Source organism: Pinus tabuliformis, chromosome X (assembly GCF_031772625.1).
Source record: "Pinus tabuliformis cultivar Carrire ecotype Pingquan chromosome X, CPIR1, whole genome shotgun sequence".
Classification (NCBI taxonomy): Eukaryota; Viridiplantae; Streptophyta; class Pinopsida; order Pinales; family Pinaceae; genus Pinus; species Pinus tabuliformis.
Genome location: NC_142308.1, coordinates 468956336 through 468975370, shown reverse-complemented (window position 1 = coordinate 468975370; position 19035 = coordinate 468956336). Strand labels below are relative to the sequence as shown.

General features: G+C 37.2%; 1 protein-coding gene across 1 annotated transcript; it reads right to left on the bottom strand.

The window, feature by feature from the left end:
• Positions 1–12988: 12988 nt before the first annotated feature.
• On the bottom strand, positions 12989–17809 carry LOC149140701 (importin subunit beta-1-like). Its single transcript, XM_089449890.1, has 3 exons — positions 17569–17809; positions 14868–17308; positions 12989–13537 (listed from the first exon to the last, which is right to left on the bottom strand). The coding sequence occupies exons 2-3, from the start codon at positions 17291–17293 to the stop codon at positions 13339–13341; spliced, it is 2625 nt and encodes an 874-aa protein (XP_089306016.1). The 5' UTR covers positions 17294–17308; positions 17569–17809; the 3' UTR covers positions 12989–13338.
• Between the last annotated feature and the right edge of the window lie 1226 nt (positions 17810–19035).

Below are 19035 nucleotides of genomic sequence, written 5' to 3'. Positions count from 1 at the left end.
GCCTCATTTTATCATTAACTTCACACTGGTCAACCCATCATAACATCATCCATGAAACTTTAAACATATATTATCCTTTCATTTAAGAAAGAGAAATACACTTACCTAGATTATTTGAAGATTTGCCTAAAAACTAAAGAAGGGAATGTCGCTCTCCACCCAACCATAGACTCGGCAATACCGTGATTTTCTTGTAGTTTTCCTACCCCAAGATAAATTTGATGCCACGAGAGGAAGACTCACTTAGTCAATAAAAGGGTTCATTACAAGGTAGAGATATGAAGGAAACTCTCCTTGCCAATATAAATTCAACAAGTCTTCTTAGCATCCCACTAAGTCCATGGCCCACACATACCTTATGGGTGATTTCTTAACTATATTGTACAACACAACGAGAGCCCCTTCACTGCTCACCATCCCCTCAACCTCCCCTTTCATAGTTTTAAATGCCTTAGCCATCAAGCACATAGAGATTCGCGGCCCTATCTTTTCCAAATCAAGTTGAGGACTTTAACATTGGTTTCTTAAATAAAGGTCTTAGCAGTTTCTCATAGGTTGTTGTTACTCAGAGAATCCTCTACACCGCATGTCTAGTTGACTCTTTCCCATGAATCTCTACTTTTTGTTCTCCTCATAGGAAAGCACCAACACTTCCAATTCCCACACTAACTACCTACCTCTCCTTTGCATGAGGTTCCATGGTCCAAGATCAAGACTATGTGGTCAATTTTAAATTTTGGAAAGGGGTACTTGGTAGGAATTCTTGTACCACTTCCATCACTTCTCATCACTGAAGAAGTTGATAGTCAGACTACTAATCCGTTTCTTAACTGATTTTTGGGAGAAAGGAAAACTAAACATTTAATTTTGTGCTAGATATTTCTACTAATAATAAATTTCCCAATTCCCTCGCAACTTCCTCTCATGGCATCAAATTTTATGTAGGCTTCTCCCTCCATTTAGACATCAACAATCAGACATATTACATCAATATAGGGTTTATCAAAATATCCATACTAATATAGTAATACAAATCATAATTTGCAATTACAAAATGGGGTTCAAAATGGGATGTTATAATAATTACATCCTTACCAAAATTCCAATACAAAATTATAAGTTAAGATTTAACATTCCTTGTATTAATTAGCGAACAAATTTAGCATAACAACAATGTGTGTGTTTGTTTTACATAGGAAAAGTTATCTGTAAATTTATGGCAAGGGTTGAACTGCATTCTAGTGATATCTAAACAATTTTGGTATTTAAGGTTAGAAGATGCTATGTATATGAAGAATCTTTACATTTAGTAAACAAAACAAAAAACAAAACAAAAAAACAAGAGATGCCAATAGCTTAGTCCTTACATTAGATTATGAAAATATTAAGTATTGCACTTGCAAATTTATAAAAGGTACTTTTAGCAATTTTCTTGATAAAAAAAGTTATGATAAATTAGCAAATTGAATATACTTTTGGGTGCTTGGTGTCCACTAGCTTACTTATAATCAAGTGGAAGGCTATAGTCTCTATCAACGTATTCAATTGGCTAAGGAAAATCAATTCAAGTCACTCACTCTATTAGGAGATCCTCTCCTAATTTTTCATGATCGTGTCAAGATCTCCTACCCGAAGGATAAAATTGTAGAGAACGTTTTGAAAAGAATTAGAGGAGTTGTCGAAGGGATCTCCTCAATAGCATACTTTCATGTCCTAAGAAACTTCAAAAAAGAAGTGGATCTTTGTGCAAATTGCAAATGGGTGATCTAAAATTTAATGGCCATATCAGGCCATCACTAATTCCCTAGAAGTGGATGGAATTATTATTAAAAATAAAAATAAAGTAGTTCAAAAAAACCAATTATTAAATCAAAAAATAGAGGGGCCATGGCACAACATGGCATCCCCTTTGAAACAATGTCATGCAAGGTATTCTAGCATTTATTCCTATATAGTTTCACTAGTTGCAAAGCTCCAAAAGGTCATCATTTCAAATCATCAAAGTACAAAGTACCCCTCATCCCAGAACATGCTTTCATGTGCTGATATTATCTAGCATGGTAGGATAATAATGAAGTGTGATAGAATTCGGTTAATCTATGAGTGTTGAAATATGGTGAAGGGACGACTTTGGTCAATCTTGCCACCACCCTTCTCTACATATGATGGTCATGAGCATGTTAATTTCAAAGAATGGAGAAGGCGAATGCATTATGCACAGTTCGAGCAAGTTTCCATTGCAAGCAATGAGTTTGGAGGTGAAGGGGCTATTGATTCCCTTTGACCAGGGGATAGGATATTGCAACAGTTAGTGGGAGCCATGTATCTCTTCCCAACATCAATCTCTAGTGCATTTGGAGTTGGGTGTGCACTTTATTTAGGTCATTTCTTTGCCCGGTCTTGAGTTGGGTAATTGCCAAGTTTTTTCTATCATTGTGGTGAGTTGGTCTCTAAAAATTTTCAAAAGTATGCTATGAAGTGTGCTTAATGTTGCACTAGCAAAATGGTGTATGTCAAAGTATGATGTTGGAAAGGTCATGTTGGTCTTGGAGAAGAATTGTAGATGGAATTGTGTATTCCATGTTGACAAGGCAACACTTAAATTTGGTTAAAAATTGGGATCTTTGTGTAAATTCGTTGATACAAGGTTATATCCCTACCCTTGTGTCCATTGTGGACAGGGTCTTCTTAATTTGCACTTATTATATTGTTCAATGTCGAGCAGATAACTTTACGTCCATTTGTTATATTGTTCAATGCCAGGCAGATAACTTTATGTCCAATCAATAATCCCCTTGAGATTCACAATCAAAATCCTTGTTTACCCACGCATTGATAGTTGAATTTTCAAGGACGAAGATAACAAAGTTTCTTAGAAATTTCCAAGTTAGTAGCCTCAATAGTAAGGCTTTCATGGGGTGTAACAACGAGGCAGCAATTGCACAACTTGCAAAGAGGCTTGACTCTTTGCAATTGAATGTCCTTTAGCTAAATTTGGAGCACAATGAGCACACGTTGCTTCCACTTCTTACATGATGGAAAATCTCCATGTGACAGTAAAAACAAAGAAAAATGAAGATGACCTGGATGCACTTCAAAGGCATTGTGAAGAGCTTCATGCACAGGAAAACAGTATATCCCTCGAGATGGATGATTTGGCAAGTTCAAGTAATCTTAATACAATCAATTGTCTAAATTTAAACAAACTTGCTCATGATTCAAGCACTTTAATGTAAATGAATCTGCTCGAGACTTAAGTAGGTTCATTGTTATGAGAGATTAAATCATAAATTCATAATTGGAAGTTGCGTAAATTTTGCTTTTTGATGGGGCAATTTGGTAAGGTGTACACCTACAAAAACCCCTTTTTTTTGTTGCTCAAAATTGTGTCCACCATCTTGGGCCAAGCCCAGATTACTCCAATGAGTTATTGATTCACTATGGTTAAAAAAAATTGTCTCGCCAAAAAGATTTGAAATCTTGTTGGATAGAAGGGAGCAATTTGAATTTTGTTAATATCAGCATATAATTCTTGATATTCTTGTTGTGATCCACAAACTTTTGAATATAATACAAAAATTCTCATTTCAATTTTAAGAAAATAATAGTCAATATATTTGAATTTAATTAAGTAGAATGTCTCTAACACCCAAAAATTAAAAATGTTAATTTAAAAGAATGCATACAAAATAGAGAGATCTTAGTTACAAGCATCAACTCCACAAAAAAAGTTGCAAAAACAATGCATTTAACTGAAATTGAATGAAAAAAAACAAAAAGAAAAAAAGTTGATTACATATCACTTTCTAATATACTCCATCAAATAAATTCCATATAGAAATCCAAAACAAAAATTGTGAAAAAAAATAAATCATTGTAGATCAGACACTTCATTATCAAGGAAGAAAAAGTAGATTTTTACAATTTGAATCTAAATGACAATATTAAATAGCATCAACCACATAGATTCAAATGACAATATTAAATAGCATCAACCACATAGAGAGGTAGTTGTGGAGCACTTTAACGAAAGACGAAATATGTAGTATATTTCTCCAATGGTTTATTTTGGCTTCAAGATAACACACTAATTTCCCAAAGGAACAAGATGGTGGTTTATTTTTAAAAACATATTTTGCAGGGCCCAACACATTATCAGTGAATAGAATGAGCAATCAACATAGACAATAACCACCTTGAGCAATCAACATAGACAATAGCCACCTTCCTCTATTTCACGGAATGAGCAATCAACATAGACAATAACCACCTTGAGCAATCAACATAGACAATAGCCACCTTCCTCTATTTTCTCTTACGTTTGACCTAATCTTTTAGCTTTAAGAATTCTCTCCTTTTTATCCCCCTTATATTATTAACCTTAAGTCAATTTGACTTAAGATATTTTTATTTTTATTTATTTTTTATTTTTTATGGCTATTTTTTCTAACCTTTGACTTATTTTTATTTATTTATTTCCTAATGGCTATTTTCTCTGACCTTTGATCTAATTTTTGAGCTTGTAAAAATTCACTCCCGTTTTATTCCCCCTGTTGGATCAGATCCTCTTCATCTAATCTGGGGATGAACCACATTAGTTAGTTCGAAATGTATCCCATATTGGATCAAATTATCTTCATCTATCTAACCATATTGAGGATGAACCACATTAATTGGTTCAAAACATGTCCATAATTTAAATTAAATTATTTACGAGATGGATCCAGAAGACAAATCTCTGAATAACTCTACTCACAAAAGCCTCCCTTCAGATATGAAACCATGTGTCAAAATGAAAATAACAAATTTATTGGAATGGCCATTCCTATAAGCATTAAAGCCACAAGAGATTAGATCGCGTCAATGGCAATGACATTAAAAGTTAAGCAGTCAAACGAGCGTCACTGTGGAGGAAGCAGAGGAATTTTAAAATCCTAAAGGCACGGATACCATCTAGCAATAACCCGATACAGTGAGGGGAGAAACTTATGGAACAAACATGAAAACATTTAAGATGAGTATTGTAATGGAGGCAAAGATAAACAGATAACATGAGTTTGGAAATCATGGGACTACAGTATATTATGGCAATCTACACTGCTCTCAAAAGGAGATACCACATCCTTGTAAAAATTAAATATACAAACGCCAAAGGAATATTCAATTGGATCAAGCCCTACGGTATAGAAACACAACTTTGACAAAGGGTCAACAACCATGAAGACAGTTGCGGCAGCCCACAGTGAAATAGCAGTTTGTTAAGAATGTCAAGCTGGACATAAGTATAATTAGATAAAATTATGATTGTATAAGGTGTCTCATATGGTTCGACTCTGTATATCATCTGGAATCATTCTGTTCTATCTCGATACTCTTTTCCTTTTAGAATAATAAAAATACCTTTCAGCAGAAAAACAAAAAGAGAACAGAATCATTTTAAACAAAAGGAGGCCTTTTAAGCAAAAGGAGGCCTTAGAAACAAACTTAATCAATTCCATAACAGATACAATTTTTCAAAGAAATTGACTGACTGACACAAGCATTAATATTTAACCTCACCAAGCATTGAAACGCTTAGTGAAACGCTTTCATCCAGACACCTTCCCCATCAAGACAAATTGAACACAGATTTTTCAAAGCAACTAATATCCCGCTTCATCTACTAACTTGTTTCTCTTCAAAAAGATTCATTTTGCTTCGAGTGTCGCAGTATGCTGCCATACCAGGGATTAATATTACTTATAAATAGCACAAGATGGAAACTTTATTATTTTGTAGAGAGATGAATCACATATATTTCTATTGCTAAAACAAGATTAAGAGTGTCACAAATGAGCCGACCACTAACCTATCACCTTCTGAGGAGATTTTTAAACAAATTTAATAGGCTTGTTTTCCATTTATTGTTAACCATATCACACATGCTTTTGCCTAGACCACTTTATGCCAGCCAACCAACCAACCAAGTGTTGAAAGACATCAAATTCAGAAGAAAGGGAAGAAGCATTTCAAGTCAAGTGAACTGAGAATAGTGAGATTCTTAGGCACAGATTGATGAAATGCATTAGACAGTTAGTTCTTATTACTCACATAATGTATCCTGCATCTTAAAGATAAAAAGACAATATCAACCCTTGATAACAGGTGCATCAATTGAAAAAAGTGTTCAACCCCAGAGCTAAGAGAAACCAGTGTCTAGCATTGCAGCTGCACTGCAATTTAAATTCAGTCAGTTTTCCACTCAGCAATTAATTTGAACAAGGGAGGTAACTTAAGGGTGGTTACAAAAAACCAAACACTGGAAAAACTCAGACCGACCAAATTCTCTCTTTTGAAGAACAATTGAAATACAAAACTTCTTAATGTGATGCTCTAAAAGTAAAGGTTACAAAATTAAAGTCTCCAAACTACGGAAAAGCAACATTTTAGCAACAAATAGAAGCACCTACGCAAATACCAACACAACAAGGCCATCCAAATCCCCTATTCAGGGGTGTAACGAAATACAAGAATTCTAAATGTCATTTTTTAGGGGGAAATTGAAAAATTTTAAGTGAATCACAACGAGAGGCACAACAGAAAGCCTTTTTTCTAAATAAAAGAACCAATAAGCTTCTATTAATATAAAAGATGTTTACATATGCAATATTGCCAAGTTATATCCCATATCTCATGTAGACTTAATCATGGAATACCGTAAACAAGATAGCAGGGCACGCAAGCCCACCCAAGGCCCCGTGGGGGGCACCAGATATGGCCCAACAAGCAAGCAGATACAAGGCACACAAGCCCACCAAAGAACCCCATAGGGAGCTCCAAAGATGGGCCAAACAATGGGCAGCCAAACATTACAATGTGGGTCAGCAAACCCCGGCAAAAATCTAAAAGAAAAAAAGGGTGCAAGGCCCATACCTAGACCAAAAGAGCCGCAAACATTCCAAGATCAAAACCCAAGACACCCAGAGAACTTCAGAAGACGCTCTTTCTGGCAAGAAGAAACAAACCGAAAGATAATCTGACCAGCAAGAAAGAAACAAACACCAAAAGATACTCTAACCAGCAAGTAAACACTTGGAGATGCTCTGACAGGCCTCAACAAAATCCTAAGACACCCTAGTAGCACCGAAAGATACTCTCACTAGCCGCACAAGGGATGTCACGAACCAGGGAATGGGGCGGCTAGGGTTCCACCCCCCATTCTACTTTTGTGTATGCCTCATGCAAAGTTGCTTTGGTCCAGTGTTTCTAGGAACACTGCAGCCAAAACGCCATAGCTCCTCTGTAGTCGCCACCATCTTATCATCAATTCATGCATGTAATTGAGTTAGACCAAGTAACCCCATTTCATTCATTCCTATTTCGAAGGGATTAGAGTAATGTGGGACCACTTTTGAATCAAGTCCAGTAGCGAAATTTAGTTATCAGGGGCTTCTCCTTGCTTGTTGACCACTGTAAAGTCAGAAGGCACAACAGAAATCTGCAATACTGAATAGATTGAAGAGAACAGATTCCAATGCATAAACTATAGCATGGAACCATGGGGAAGAAGATAATCGCAGTACATAGAGTGGCCTGGGAACAAAGGAAGGAATGTCTGGTTTTGCTTAGTGCCTATTTATAGTACATAGACAAGATGTAAGCATAGGTAGATGCAGTAGCCCATAAGGTTCGAGAGGTTAAGAAACATATAAAGCCTCCACTACATGACATTTGTCGAACATGTGTTATAAAGTGATTAAGAGTTGTAAGATTTTGGTTTTGATGATAGAACCATTGTTGAAATGGAGACCACATATTACCCAAAATATCACAGCTACCTAAAACAAAAACAAAAAATGACGAAGCTGCTTCAGGGAGGTAAACAATTTGGTTGAGATTGTCGATGTTTTGGTGGACCTGGGTTTTCCCAAACCCTGGGATGAAGGAAATATTAGTTTTTGTGGGCCATTATGCTCGAGTAGGAAGGAACTTTGGAAAAACACATATCTTTGTGGGAGTATTGAACTAATCCAAATTAGAAGTTGAAGATCATTCAACCACTTTTTGGTTTAGATGTGCATCTCATGGAGCAAGAATAGATTATTAATCCACTTTGTTCAATGTCTTGTTTCTTCCTCAATAATTGTAATTGTCCTTATGGCACTTCCCATTCATATGCTAAACATTTTCAACTATTATTTATTATAATTATTATAATTCCAGGTATAGGAAAGGTAATGGAATGTGGTTACGCCTCCTGAAATCATATCATTATGTACCACTATTATATCGAAGCCTTTGACAACTCTTTGTACTCAAAATTCTGACCTTCTTTGCTCTAATTCAATAAAGTTATGAATATGTTTAATTTCTATTTTTTGTCCACGTGATGGTTAATTTCCCTTATGGTATGCAATTTAGTTATTGGATTATTTTGGAAATTCCTAATATACTCTCTATTTTGTATATTTTTAATGAATGAGAATTAGTGCTTACCACTCTCTTTGAAAGGCAAATACACTGTATTTTCCTTTATTCCTCTATTCGTCCCACTGTTCTATATGGCTCAAAGATTCGGGGACCGTCTTTACTTGAGTCGGATTGCGCTTCATTTGAGAGAGTCCATATTCTTCTTCTCTATTGCATCATTAGATGCAAAACGACAGTACCTCAACACATCATCCTTGCAGAGTATGGAGCTCAACCCTTTCGGCTTGAGACTGTCTTCAATTTGATCTCATTCTTGCATCGTGTCTAGGGCCTTTACAAACTCGATAAAGAGTAGGGACCGATATCCTTACTTGGCATATTGCTCTTCTGAGACTATTCCCTATTCTACTCCCTCAAGCCAAGCTAGATCTTGGTTTATAGAAGTTTCAGATCTCTTAGAGTCAGTGGGCATTGAGTTGGATTCCCTCCTTTCTGATATTCCTTAGATGCTCTTGGTCAACTTTTGCCTACCTTTTGCCTACTAGACAAGAGTGGAACAAGATCATCAAGGAGGACATCTACATGCAGTTCGTCCAAGTCACCTGGGTCAATCCTCCAAGAGGGTTGCGGCCAAAGATGGCCTTCTACGTTGAGCACTTCTTGGAGTTGAGAGACGGGCTCATTGTTCGACCCCAGTATACATTTCACCACGGGATGCATGCTCTTCACATTCCTCTAGGTCAATTCAATGTAGGTTCTCATAGACTATGAGTAGAGACGGACCACCAGATTGATAGACCAGACAGAATCTGTCAAGTATGTCATTTACAAGAAGTGGAGACCAACGTGCACTTCATTTTTGGATGCCATGTCTACTACAAGATCAGACGAAGGTTCCATTGCTTGTTTAGAGATTCTTAGACCCTCGCTGACTTTTTTAGGTATCCCAATCAAAGATGTTTGGCCCTATATATGCAAGATGCTCTAAGCATCCGAACACATATTCTTCATTGTCCCATCAGACCAAACCCCACACATAGGATCACAACATTTTCAAGGTACTACCTTCAGACAAGGGCACCAAGAGACCGGTTGATACCAGTTCATATCCAAACTCTAAATCAGTGAGGATCTGTGAGACCTCACCCCACCACACGAGATTTCAACAGCAAATCATCTCAGATCCGTTCCTGGGATACAAACTAGGTCCCCCAGACCTCAACAGTGCGTGAACTCTCCCAGACAACAATTTAGTGGACAATCCATACTTTCCATTGGCCCTTCATTGGGCCAACAAACTTTGGAGTTTTCTTCAGTGTTACAGCCTCAGATGTTAGGAGAGATGGGTATGATTTAGACCCATTAGCTCTTGGATCTTCTTTGCCAAAGCATTCCATACATTGTATCTTTTATGTTCTTGCATTGTACCTTTTATATTCATGCATTGTATTTTTTTATAGGAGACTGTTTGGTTCTCCCACATTGTATGGACATCATTGTACTCAACAATGCCTTTGACCTACTTTATGGTCAATAGTTGGACATAAATATAATTATCTTATTATCTTATCTACATCCACAAATAGAAAATAGTCATGTAAATGGGATATAGGTACCCAATAGAAAGGCATTTACAATGAGGTGTGCCCAAAAACCAAACTTCTTTTTCTTATCAACTTCAAAAAACCTTGCAATAAAACCATGACAACATAGAGGTTCAAGAATATCTACATAAATCAAAGGATGACCCCCTTTGACCTGAGATGCTACGCAAGGTTTAGAATAGAGAGGTTTAAGTTACCTCTAGCACATGCCCTAAACCTTGTTCTTTGAAATAGGAACAGTTTAGGGGGCAACACAATCCATATGTGAATTGATTGGAAGCTATAAAATATTGCATAGTTACTATTTCCTAAGGGATTACACATCCTAAAATTGCAAAGAATATCTGCTCACTTTGACCTAAGATGCTACCCAAGGTCTAGAATAGAGAGGTTTAACCTCTAACACATGCCTTAAAACCTTGTTCTTGAGATATGAACACATAAGGGGGAAACACCATCCATAAGTGACTTGGTTGGAAGCCATTAAATATTGCATAGTTACTATTTCCTAAGGGATCCTAAGATTGCAAAGAATATCTGCTCACTTTGATCCAATCAAAGCAATATTTCCACCACTAAATAATAGAAAACACTCACTGCACAAGACACGAACAAAGTCCCTTCAAGTGTTCTTCATGAATTCCAGGTAAGAAGGATTCAAGTATTACCATTGTTGCTCCTCCAATTGCAGAATTATTCTAGTTGTTCTAGTCATTCCTACTCCAATGGCATAGTGGGCAGAAAATATGTATGCTCCATTTTATTTCTCTACAACAGATTTCTCTTAAGAGATAACCTAGATTTAGAAGAGCTTATACTACTATCGGTTTTGAAACTAATTTAGTTGCTACTAGAGAGTAAAGATCACCTAAACCAACAATACAAATAGAATTCAAATTTCACATCTTGGTTTTAGCTTTTAGTAAATACTATTGGAGTTGATTCAATCTCTAAAATGTTAGTAAAATGGTGGAGGAATTTGACAAGATGACTGATGTGGTCCAACTCATATCAACAATCATACCAAAACTTAAACACACAACAATCTTATTTTCCTGTTAATCAGCCTTTTCATCAGAGACAACAATAACATAACAAAGAGGGTTTTTTTTTACTAGGATAGGGAGAAAAAGGTAGAGGAACAAAACCCTTTGTTTATTGTCAAGTCAAATGATTTTGTTTCTTCTTATTCTTAATCTTGGTGCAAGGTCTATCAAGTGCCGCATAAGGAAGAAGGATGTGGGGTTTTGACTATGTTGCAAATGGTTAAAGACAGTCCTTAGAATGATGAAAATCAACTCAAAGACTCTTTCAAGGCAATGATTTCTAGAAAGATGAGAGAATCTCAAAGATGATCATTGTATTATGGTATAAATTTATTCAAGAAGAGGTCTTTGTTTATCTAAAAGAACACATGGAAACAATTAAAAAAAGGTGTGATTAGTACAAATTATCTCACTAGAGATCATGCAGTAAGCCTTTCTAAAGAAAAAAATCAATCCAAGATGCTCTGGTAGTGCAGGTTCAAAACAATTATACTTGTAGGGGAGAACAAATAAATCTTGATAAGACTAATAAGCATCCACAAGTGTAGGGTGGAATATAAACAATTAGGAACAAGGACAATTTTCAGACCCGAAGACATCACAATTAACAAAATTGGCATCTTAAAAAGTGCAAGGTCCTCCCTCTCCTTAATTGGAAGGAAGTTGAAACTGATTGATTTGATGCCATAAAAAATCCAGCACAGGACTGGGGGCCAATCCATTCTCAACAAGATTAAGGTTGTCACTGAGAAAAGGTTTTCCCAGGCAGGTGAGATGACTCCCTTACAGCCACATTAACAACTTAATAAAAGGCTAATCTCTTATGTATGATAAAATTATTTTTTTAATTAGGGGTAAAAGTGGGTCCAACTGCTTTATTTATAGTGACCAACAGTATTTACAAGCTATTACACGGCATAACATACACATGACTATTCACCTTGATGCACCTTATCTTTTTTCATGGCGTTAAGGACCCCATCAATTGCAGAAAGTGTTCAACTCCAGAGCCCACAGAGACCAGTGCTTAGCATTACAGCAGCACTGCAATTTAAATTGTCAAATTCAGTTTTACACTAAGCAGTTTGGGAAACAACTAAAAAAAGTCCACAATACATTTCACCGATTTTCAAGCACAATGAATGCCTACAAGGCATCTGCTACGAATTGGAGTGAAAATATACCACTTGTGCTACGAAAAATTAATCTGCCTCTTCTGTTTATTGTATCATTTTACTTCTGCTAAAAAGCCACCTATTTTGAACTCTGGTAAGGTAGCTTGCTTGCTGATAATATCCAGAATTTCACATCTTCCATAGATGAAAAAATACCACTCAATATCACTCAAAGTTTTATTACAACTGTGATACCAGGAGAGCTCCCGGTTCAGTTCTATGTAAAATTTTAATCTCCCAGCACTTCAACTAGCTCATACTCAACGAGTGAAAGATTATTGTCTTCCTTCACAATGAAATCTGCAGGTTCAGTTGTCTCAGTTCTTCCCCACTTATTAACAGCAAGTCTCATTGAACCCCTAAACATATCAATCCTTGCAACACACAAGATAACTGTGGTTTCTTGCTTCATGATATCAACTGCAGGCCCATTCAACAAGCAAATATAGCATGCCTAAAAAAAATCAGTAAATCAAATGTTGAAGCGAGGTTCCAATAATTTGTCACAATAAATAGTGTGCATTTGTAAATTATTTAGCCCATAGGTTTTAAAGACTATGGAATCATTTGGATTAAAAAATAAAATTGAAAACTATAGGGAGGAATTTTGCAATGCCCTCAGACACTGAGAATCATCAGTTCTAATAATTAACAAGGCAACAAAAATGTCAAAAAGAAAACAAAATGTTGCAGTAGGTCTCTAATTAAACAATCGCTTCACTTACACATGTAAATAAGATTTCCTCAATCATAATAGACTCCAAAGCAACCACTGTAAAATTTGAAAAGTAAATGAGCTGCCCTCGATCATAACAGAATCAAAGTTGATTGCTGCCCTCTAGATTAAAGTACGATATCCAAAACCACTTTTGTGGATGCACAAATAACCCCAAAAAATCCCGTCACTATTGACAACCCAATAGTGTTTCATGTTAAGCCATATCTATCTAATGTAGAGATAGCTTCATCTCTATGTAAACACTACCCTAATAAAATCAAACATAAAAACATGAATTTCTGTATGCCTAGGCTGACAACTTTGAACAATAATAGTAGAAGGCTAAACAAAAAGCTTAGAAAAAGGTATGCACAGTGTTGTTGGATTCAGGACTGTAAAACAAGTTGAATTGTTGATTGTGCCCAAGATGCTGTCTCTTTGATTTGGTTATCCTCAGAAGCCATGCATTCACCAAGAAACTCGTTGTAGAAATTTGAATTCCGAAATACTGGTGCAGCATTGTTTCCAAGTGTGTCTGCAAGGTCACCTAGTACGCCAGCAGCAGATTTTGTAACACTGTCATCCCTACAAACAAAGAAACCCATGAAACATCAGTAGGTAGACCATATGTATTTTGAGAACTGCAAATGTAAGTATCTCAATATTTTATCCTGCAGCTGTCTTTGCTTTTTCTGTAATAGGATATTAGCTAGTTTGGAAAATGGGTTCATGGCTCAGAGTTAGAGTTAGGGAGGATCCTGAAGCTGGGTCCTGCGATGACTAAAGGTTACCTATTCACACGATCCAGTCCTTGAGGGAGAGGGGAAACTTCTCCTTTTATTAAACTACTAATCCAATACTGACTTCCATTTGGATCCACGAATAGAAGAAATATTAGGAATTAGAGTCTAATGAGGAAGATGCAGACCAATGGGACAAATTTGTGAGGAAGAGAGCGATCATTAAATGGCTCGAGGAACTACACTCTTAAAGAATGATATAAGATGCTTTGCTCCAGAGATGTAGCGGTTCAGGCCAATTTATGGTGGACAGAGGTTTAGAAATTAAAATGTCCTTCAAAAGCCAGAATCTTTATGTGGTTGCTTCTTAACGACAAGGCTCTGACATTGGATAATCTGCAGAAAAGGAATAAATATGGCCCTGGGAGATGCTCTTTGTAGGAATTCTGAGGAATGCAATCATCATTTGGCATTGTATTGTCCACTCACTGTTCGGGTTTGGAAAGAGACAGGGCCTTTGTGAGGCTTGAGAAATATTTGGTAAGATTATTACATAGAAGCTTTGGAAAACTGGTATGATAATATCAAAATTCAAATACAAGAACATTTTAAGCCCTGCCAGTAAACATATCTCAGGGCATCTCTAAAGCAAGGAGACTTATTAGCTTGTTTGAGGTCAATTTCATCTCACCAGTCCAATGTCCCACTCAAAGATACAAAATTCAGTTATCACTAAAGCAGCATTCCAAGGTTATTTATGGAAGGCAGATTGTGCAGAAGCAGATTGACAAGACAAGTGCCTGGCCTATTTTGATGGGGCAGCGAACCCAGGGTGACCCTAGAATCTGTGGACCTGGGGTAACATTATTACTTGGAATGAACATTAATTCAACTTCAAGGCTGGATTGGGACCTGGAATCAATTATCTTGCTGAGTTAATAGCTGTAAGATCTACTCTCTTGTTGACCATGGAGAAAGGTATGAATAGACTCCAGATATTCGAAGATTCACTACTAGTCATCAAAGGAAGTTCTACGTTATTAAGAAACCAATACAAGTAATGTAAGTCAAACAACAGGCAAAAGAGACTAATAATTCAAAAGTTGGCAAACACTAATTCAGAAAACAACAAAAAATTTAGGAAACCAGAAGACTAGAAAACTTTCTGCCCCTACCTTTCTTTATCTTGGAAAACAGCCTCAATGAACTGCAATATATGTACCACAAATGGCATCATTAACTCTGGCTTTGCATTCTTGAATCCTTGGAGAATTCCTGAATACGCCTCAAAAATACCATTTCTCAATTGATTATTGTACTCAACCATTTCATCATCTGTGCCACCTGATTGTGCAGCAATCTCTGCTGCAGATTGAAGCATTGGCATAGCATAAGCAAGATACTTCTCAAAATTTCCATCAATAGCAAGAGCAATATCCCCAAAGCATGAAAAGATAGGGGGCTTCACCGAACGGTGCAGCTGACTACTTGACAGGTCTTTTAAAAGATGGGTCATAATACCATCACAATAAGGAAAAACCTTGGCTTCCAAAGCACGACAAATATCACCTACCACACCCACTGTTACTGCACAAACTTGATACTCTTCAAAATTCTGGAGACCCATTTCAACATATTTATAGAACTCTGGCATATACTTGGCAAATTCAGCACCAGTAGCATAAGCAAGAGCACCTATAGCCAGCATGGCTTCCTCATGCACTGTTGCACTTCTGCAAGCAAACACTTGCAAAAAGAGAGCCATCATCTGGTCTGCATATTGCAGAATTGCATATCTCGTTGCCTCTTGATTGCCGAGCTTCTGTATAATCACCTGCAATACACCGCATAATAATGCCTGAAGATCACCTTGTTTCTCTCTATCGTCTGAAGACACTATCTGCAATTCCATAGTCTGGCCCAACTTTGTCATTATTAAAGGGAGAAGTTGCATTATAACATTTGCAGTTTCTTGAGTTGAGCATCTCACAATTTCATTAAGTGTCTCATAAGCAGCTGTTCTGATGCGAGAGTCAGCGGCATCTTTCCTCTCTGCCGTTGCAAGAAGAGAACCAATTAAATCTGGAAGGAAGGGTGATAGAGGACAGGAGGCTGCATTGACCTGCTCATATCCCTGAGCAAGAAAATATAAAGCGCCACAAACCTTATCTGCAACATTTGGAGCATCTTTAATGCTTTCCAACAGTGCCGCAACAATGGATTGAAGGTTTGCCGGAGTAATCACCGGCGACTGGACAGCGGGGCCATGCAAGAACTCAAAGATTCTACCAAGAGTCCAAGCTGTGGTATCTTTTACTTGATTGTTCTCATCTTTCAAGGCGTTAAGTATAAAATTCAATGCCATATTGACAAGCGGTGCGAGTTTTTCCAAGGACGGTCCTTCAATAATAGACCCAAAAGCATAGGTCGCTGCCTCCCGACACCGCCAATCAGGCTTTGTAATATTTTCTTGTACATATGGCATGACCAGGGGAACTATATCGTCCTCTACGGTTCTAGCAACTAATCCCAAGCATGTTCCTCCAGCCATAGCCAAATTCCAAGCTCCTTCATCTTGGTCCTGGTCTTCATCCTGTTTTGTCAAAGTCTCCAATAAAAGGGGCACAAGGGCAGGCAAAGCTTGCTTTATGAAATGATAATGAGGAACCTCAGAATCCCCACTGAAGTCCCCCCCATATTCTTCCTGAATTTCAATCTCTTCATCACATATCGAGCTCCAAAACTCTATAGCTTGCAGAGCCACAGGCTCTTCATCATTTCTCACTGCTTTTGCAGTGATAGTGAAGATATCTTGTATGTAAGGCGCGAGTTTCTCATAGTATGTTGATGAAATTGAAACAAGACACTCAAATGAAGCTTGCCTTATTCGAACATCAGCAGACAATGTTGTTTCACAAATAACGCGCATAATATAGTTCCTTTCCATTTCATTTTCAAAGTTTGTCTGCGCAAAATCAAGGGCATTGTACAAAGCCTTTGTTGCTGCAAGGCATACATCACTGTTACCGTCTGGCGCATTCATCCCTTGAACAACAGCTGTGAGAATAGAGTTCACTTGATCCTGTGCAAGCACATCTGATGATATCTCTTCACAAACATACCCGAGAGTTTCCAGGGTAGCTTGCTTCAGAGTAACTGGCTTTTCTAGTCGAGGGCTTCCCATATTCGCCAATAAAACGCCAATTAGTTCCGGCCATTGTTGGCGAGGGATTTCAATCGCTGCTATCTTCGCGATAACTTGCGAAGATGTATGTCTTGCATCTGGGACAGTTGAAGAGAGTGTCTGGATAAGCCCAGTCTTGATTTGAGCCTTGACAGATGGATCAAGAGCAACCCAACGCTTAACGAACTCTTCCTTCCTGGCAGCTTCTTTGGCATCCAAGGAATTTTTCAGAATAAGGCCAGCCAACCTCCGACTCTCCGGCGGTTTATCATTGTTTGCGAGTTCCACAGACAATGACAGGAGGAACCCCGCTAAGTTTTGCTCCTGAAACTGCCTGAGATTTTCTTCGGCAATTTTACGAACATTCCCATCTGGTGATTGGGCGTTCAGAAGAATCTGCGTTACTTCCATAGCCATATCACCCGAGTAATACTACAAGCACAGCAAAATCAATCAAGCCCCAAATCAAGAACAAACCCCAAATCAAGAATCAATCAAACCCCAAATCAGAATCAATCAAACCGACCATTTGAACCCCAAATTTCAAAAACAAGATACCCTCTTGCTGGTCTAAATCTAATGATAAAAATGCCCATTAAAATGGCAAATAAAACTGGGATTACAGAAACCAGACAATGGCATAAAGAAACCCTGTAACAGACATTGAAATTCTGTCAGGTATAGGCGCTTACCTTGAGAAGAGAATGCAGGAAATGGTGGAGAACGGATGCCGGGCACTCACCCAAAGGAAGCCTGAGAGATCCGATTAGACCTTCTTCATTCAAAGAGATGATTTTATTTGAACGACAGGCACCGTTCACAACCTTTTACCTTCTTCTCCTCTCACAGGTTTATAGGTTTTGGAGGCACAGACGGTCCAGATCGTCTCCTCCTTGGATTAGACGGCTTTGATGGCGCCCCGTGATTTTTATAGTGATTTTATTTCTTTGTTTAGAATTGCGTTTTCGGTTTTATTTTTTTATTTATTTTTTTGGGGCTCCAATTTCATATTTTTTGAATGTTCGCCAAGCGGGAGAGTAACCCCACCCCAAAACCCTAAGCTTGCTTTTCAACTTCTGTCGATGATGACAATAATTCTACTATTCTTCGTTTTTTTCGTCCCTGCACGTGCATCAGCGTATCTCTTTTAACGGGCGAACAGTAATGCCAAAATGACTGAGTATATCCTTTTAACAGGTGAACGGAAATGCCAAAATGACTGAGTATATCCTTTTAACAGGCGAACGGAAATGCCAAAATGATGGATACACACAGGCGAATGGGAATGCCAAATGACTTAGCATAGCATATTTTTAACAAACAAACGAATGATGAGGTTGGATATATACATGAATTTTTTATTGAAATATGATAATAACGTATACTTAGTCATTAAGTATTCTTTTAATTATTTTTTTCAAAAAATATGGTCAAAGATAAACATTCTATTGAAATATATTTTAATAATTAATTTTTTCAAAAAGTATGGTCAAAGATAACCATTCTATTGAAATATATTTTAATAATGTATAAATGTGTAATAATGTAATATTAAAAATTTCCAAAATATTAATAAAGATAATCCCATTGTAATTTAATTTATTTTTAAGTAAAATTTTCAAAAATGGATTAAAGATAATCATTCTATTGAAATATGAGAATAATATATATTTAGCTGTCAGGGCTTGGAGTATACCCTAAAATTGCTTATGTTTGGCTAAGAGCTCGTCTTCCTCGAGCGTAAGGAAACAGGTTAACGGCCCAAGACCCAAAGGCATCTAGCAAGAGTGAAAGTCTACCCCCTTACGGACCACCAGCGGGTTATTCCAAGTGGTTTGGTTTTCCTTGAATAACGGTGATGAGTTGGCCTACATTTGCAGTTAGCAGGCGGAGATGGTTGTCCTCATTGTTGGTTTGACAATTGAGTTATGATATATTTTCCCACTATGTAAAAAATATATACTTAGTTTTTTAGTAATGTTTTTAAAAGGGTGGTAAGAGAGGGAGGGATTTTTTGCAATCTAGAAGGAATAATAGTTGACAAGTATGCTTGGGGATTAGGAAGAAAGACCAACAATCAAGCAGAGGTTTATGGTCTCTACCTAGGGCTCCTCTTAGCCTAGAAGAGGGGAGTTAGCAACATCACAATCCTAGGAGAT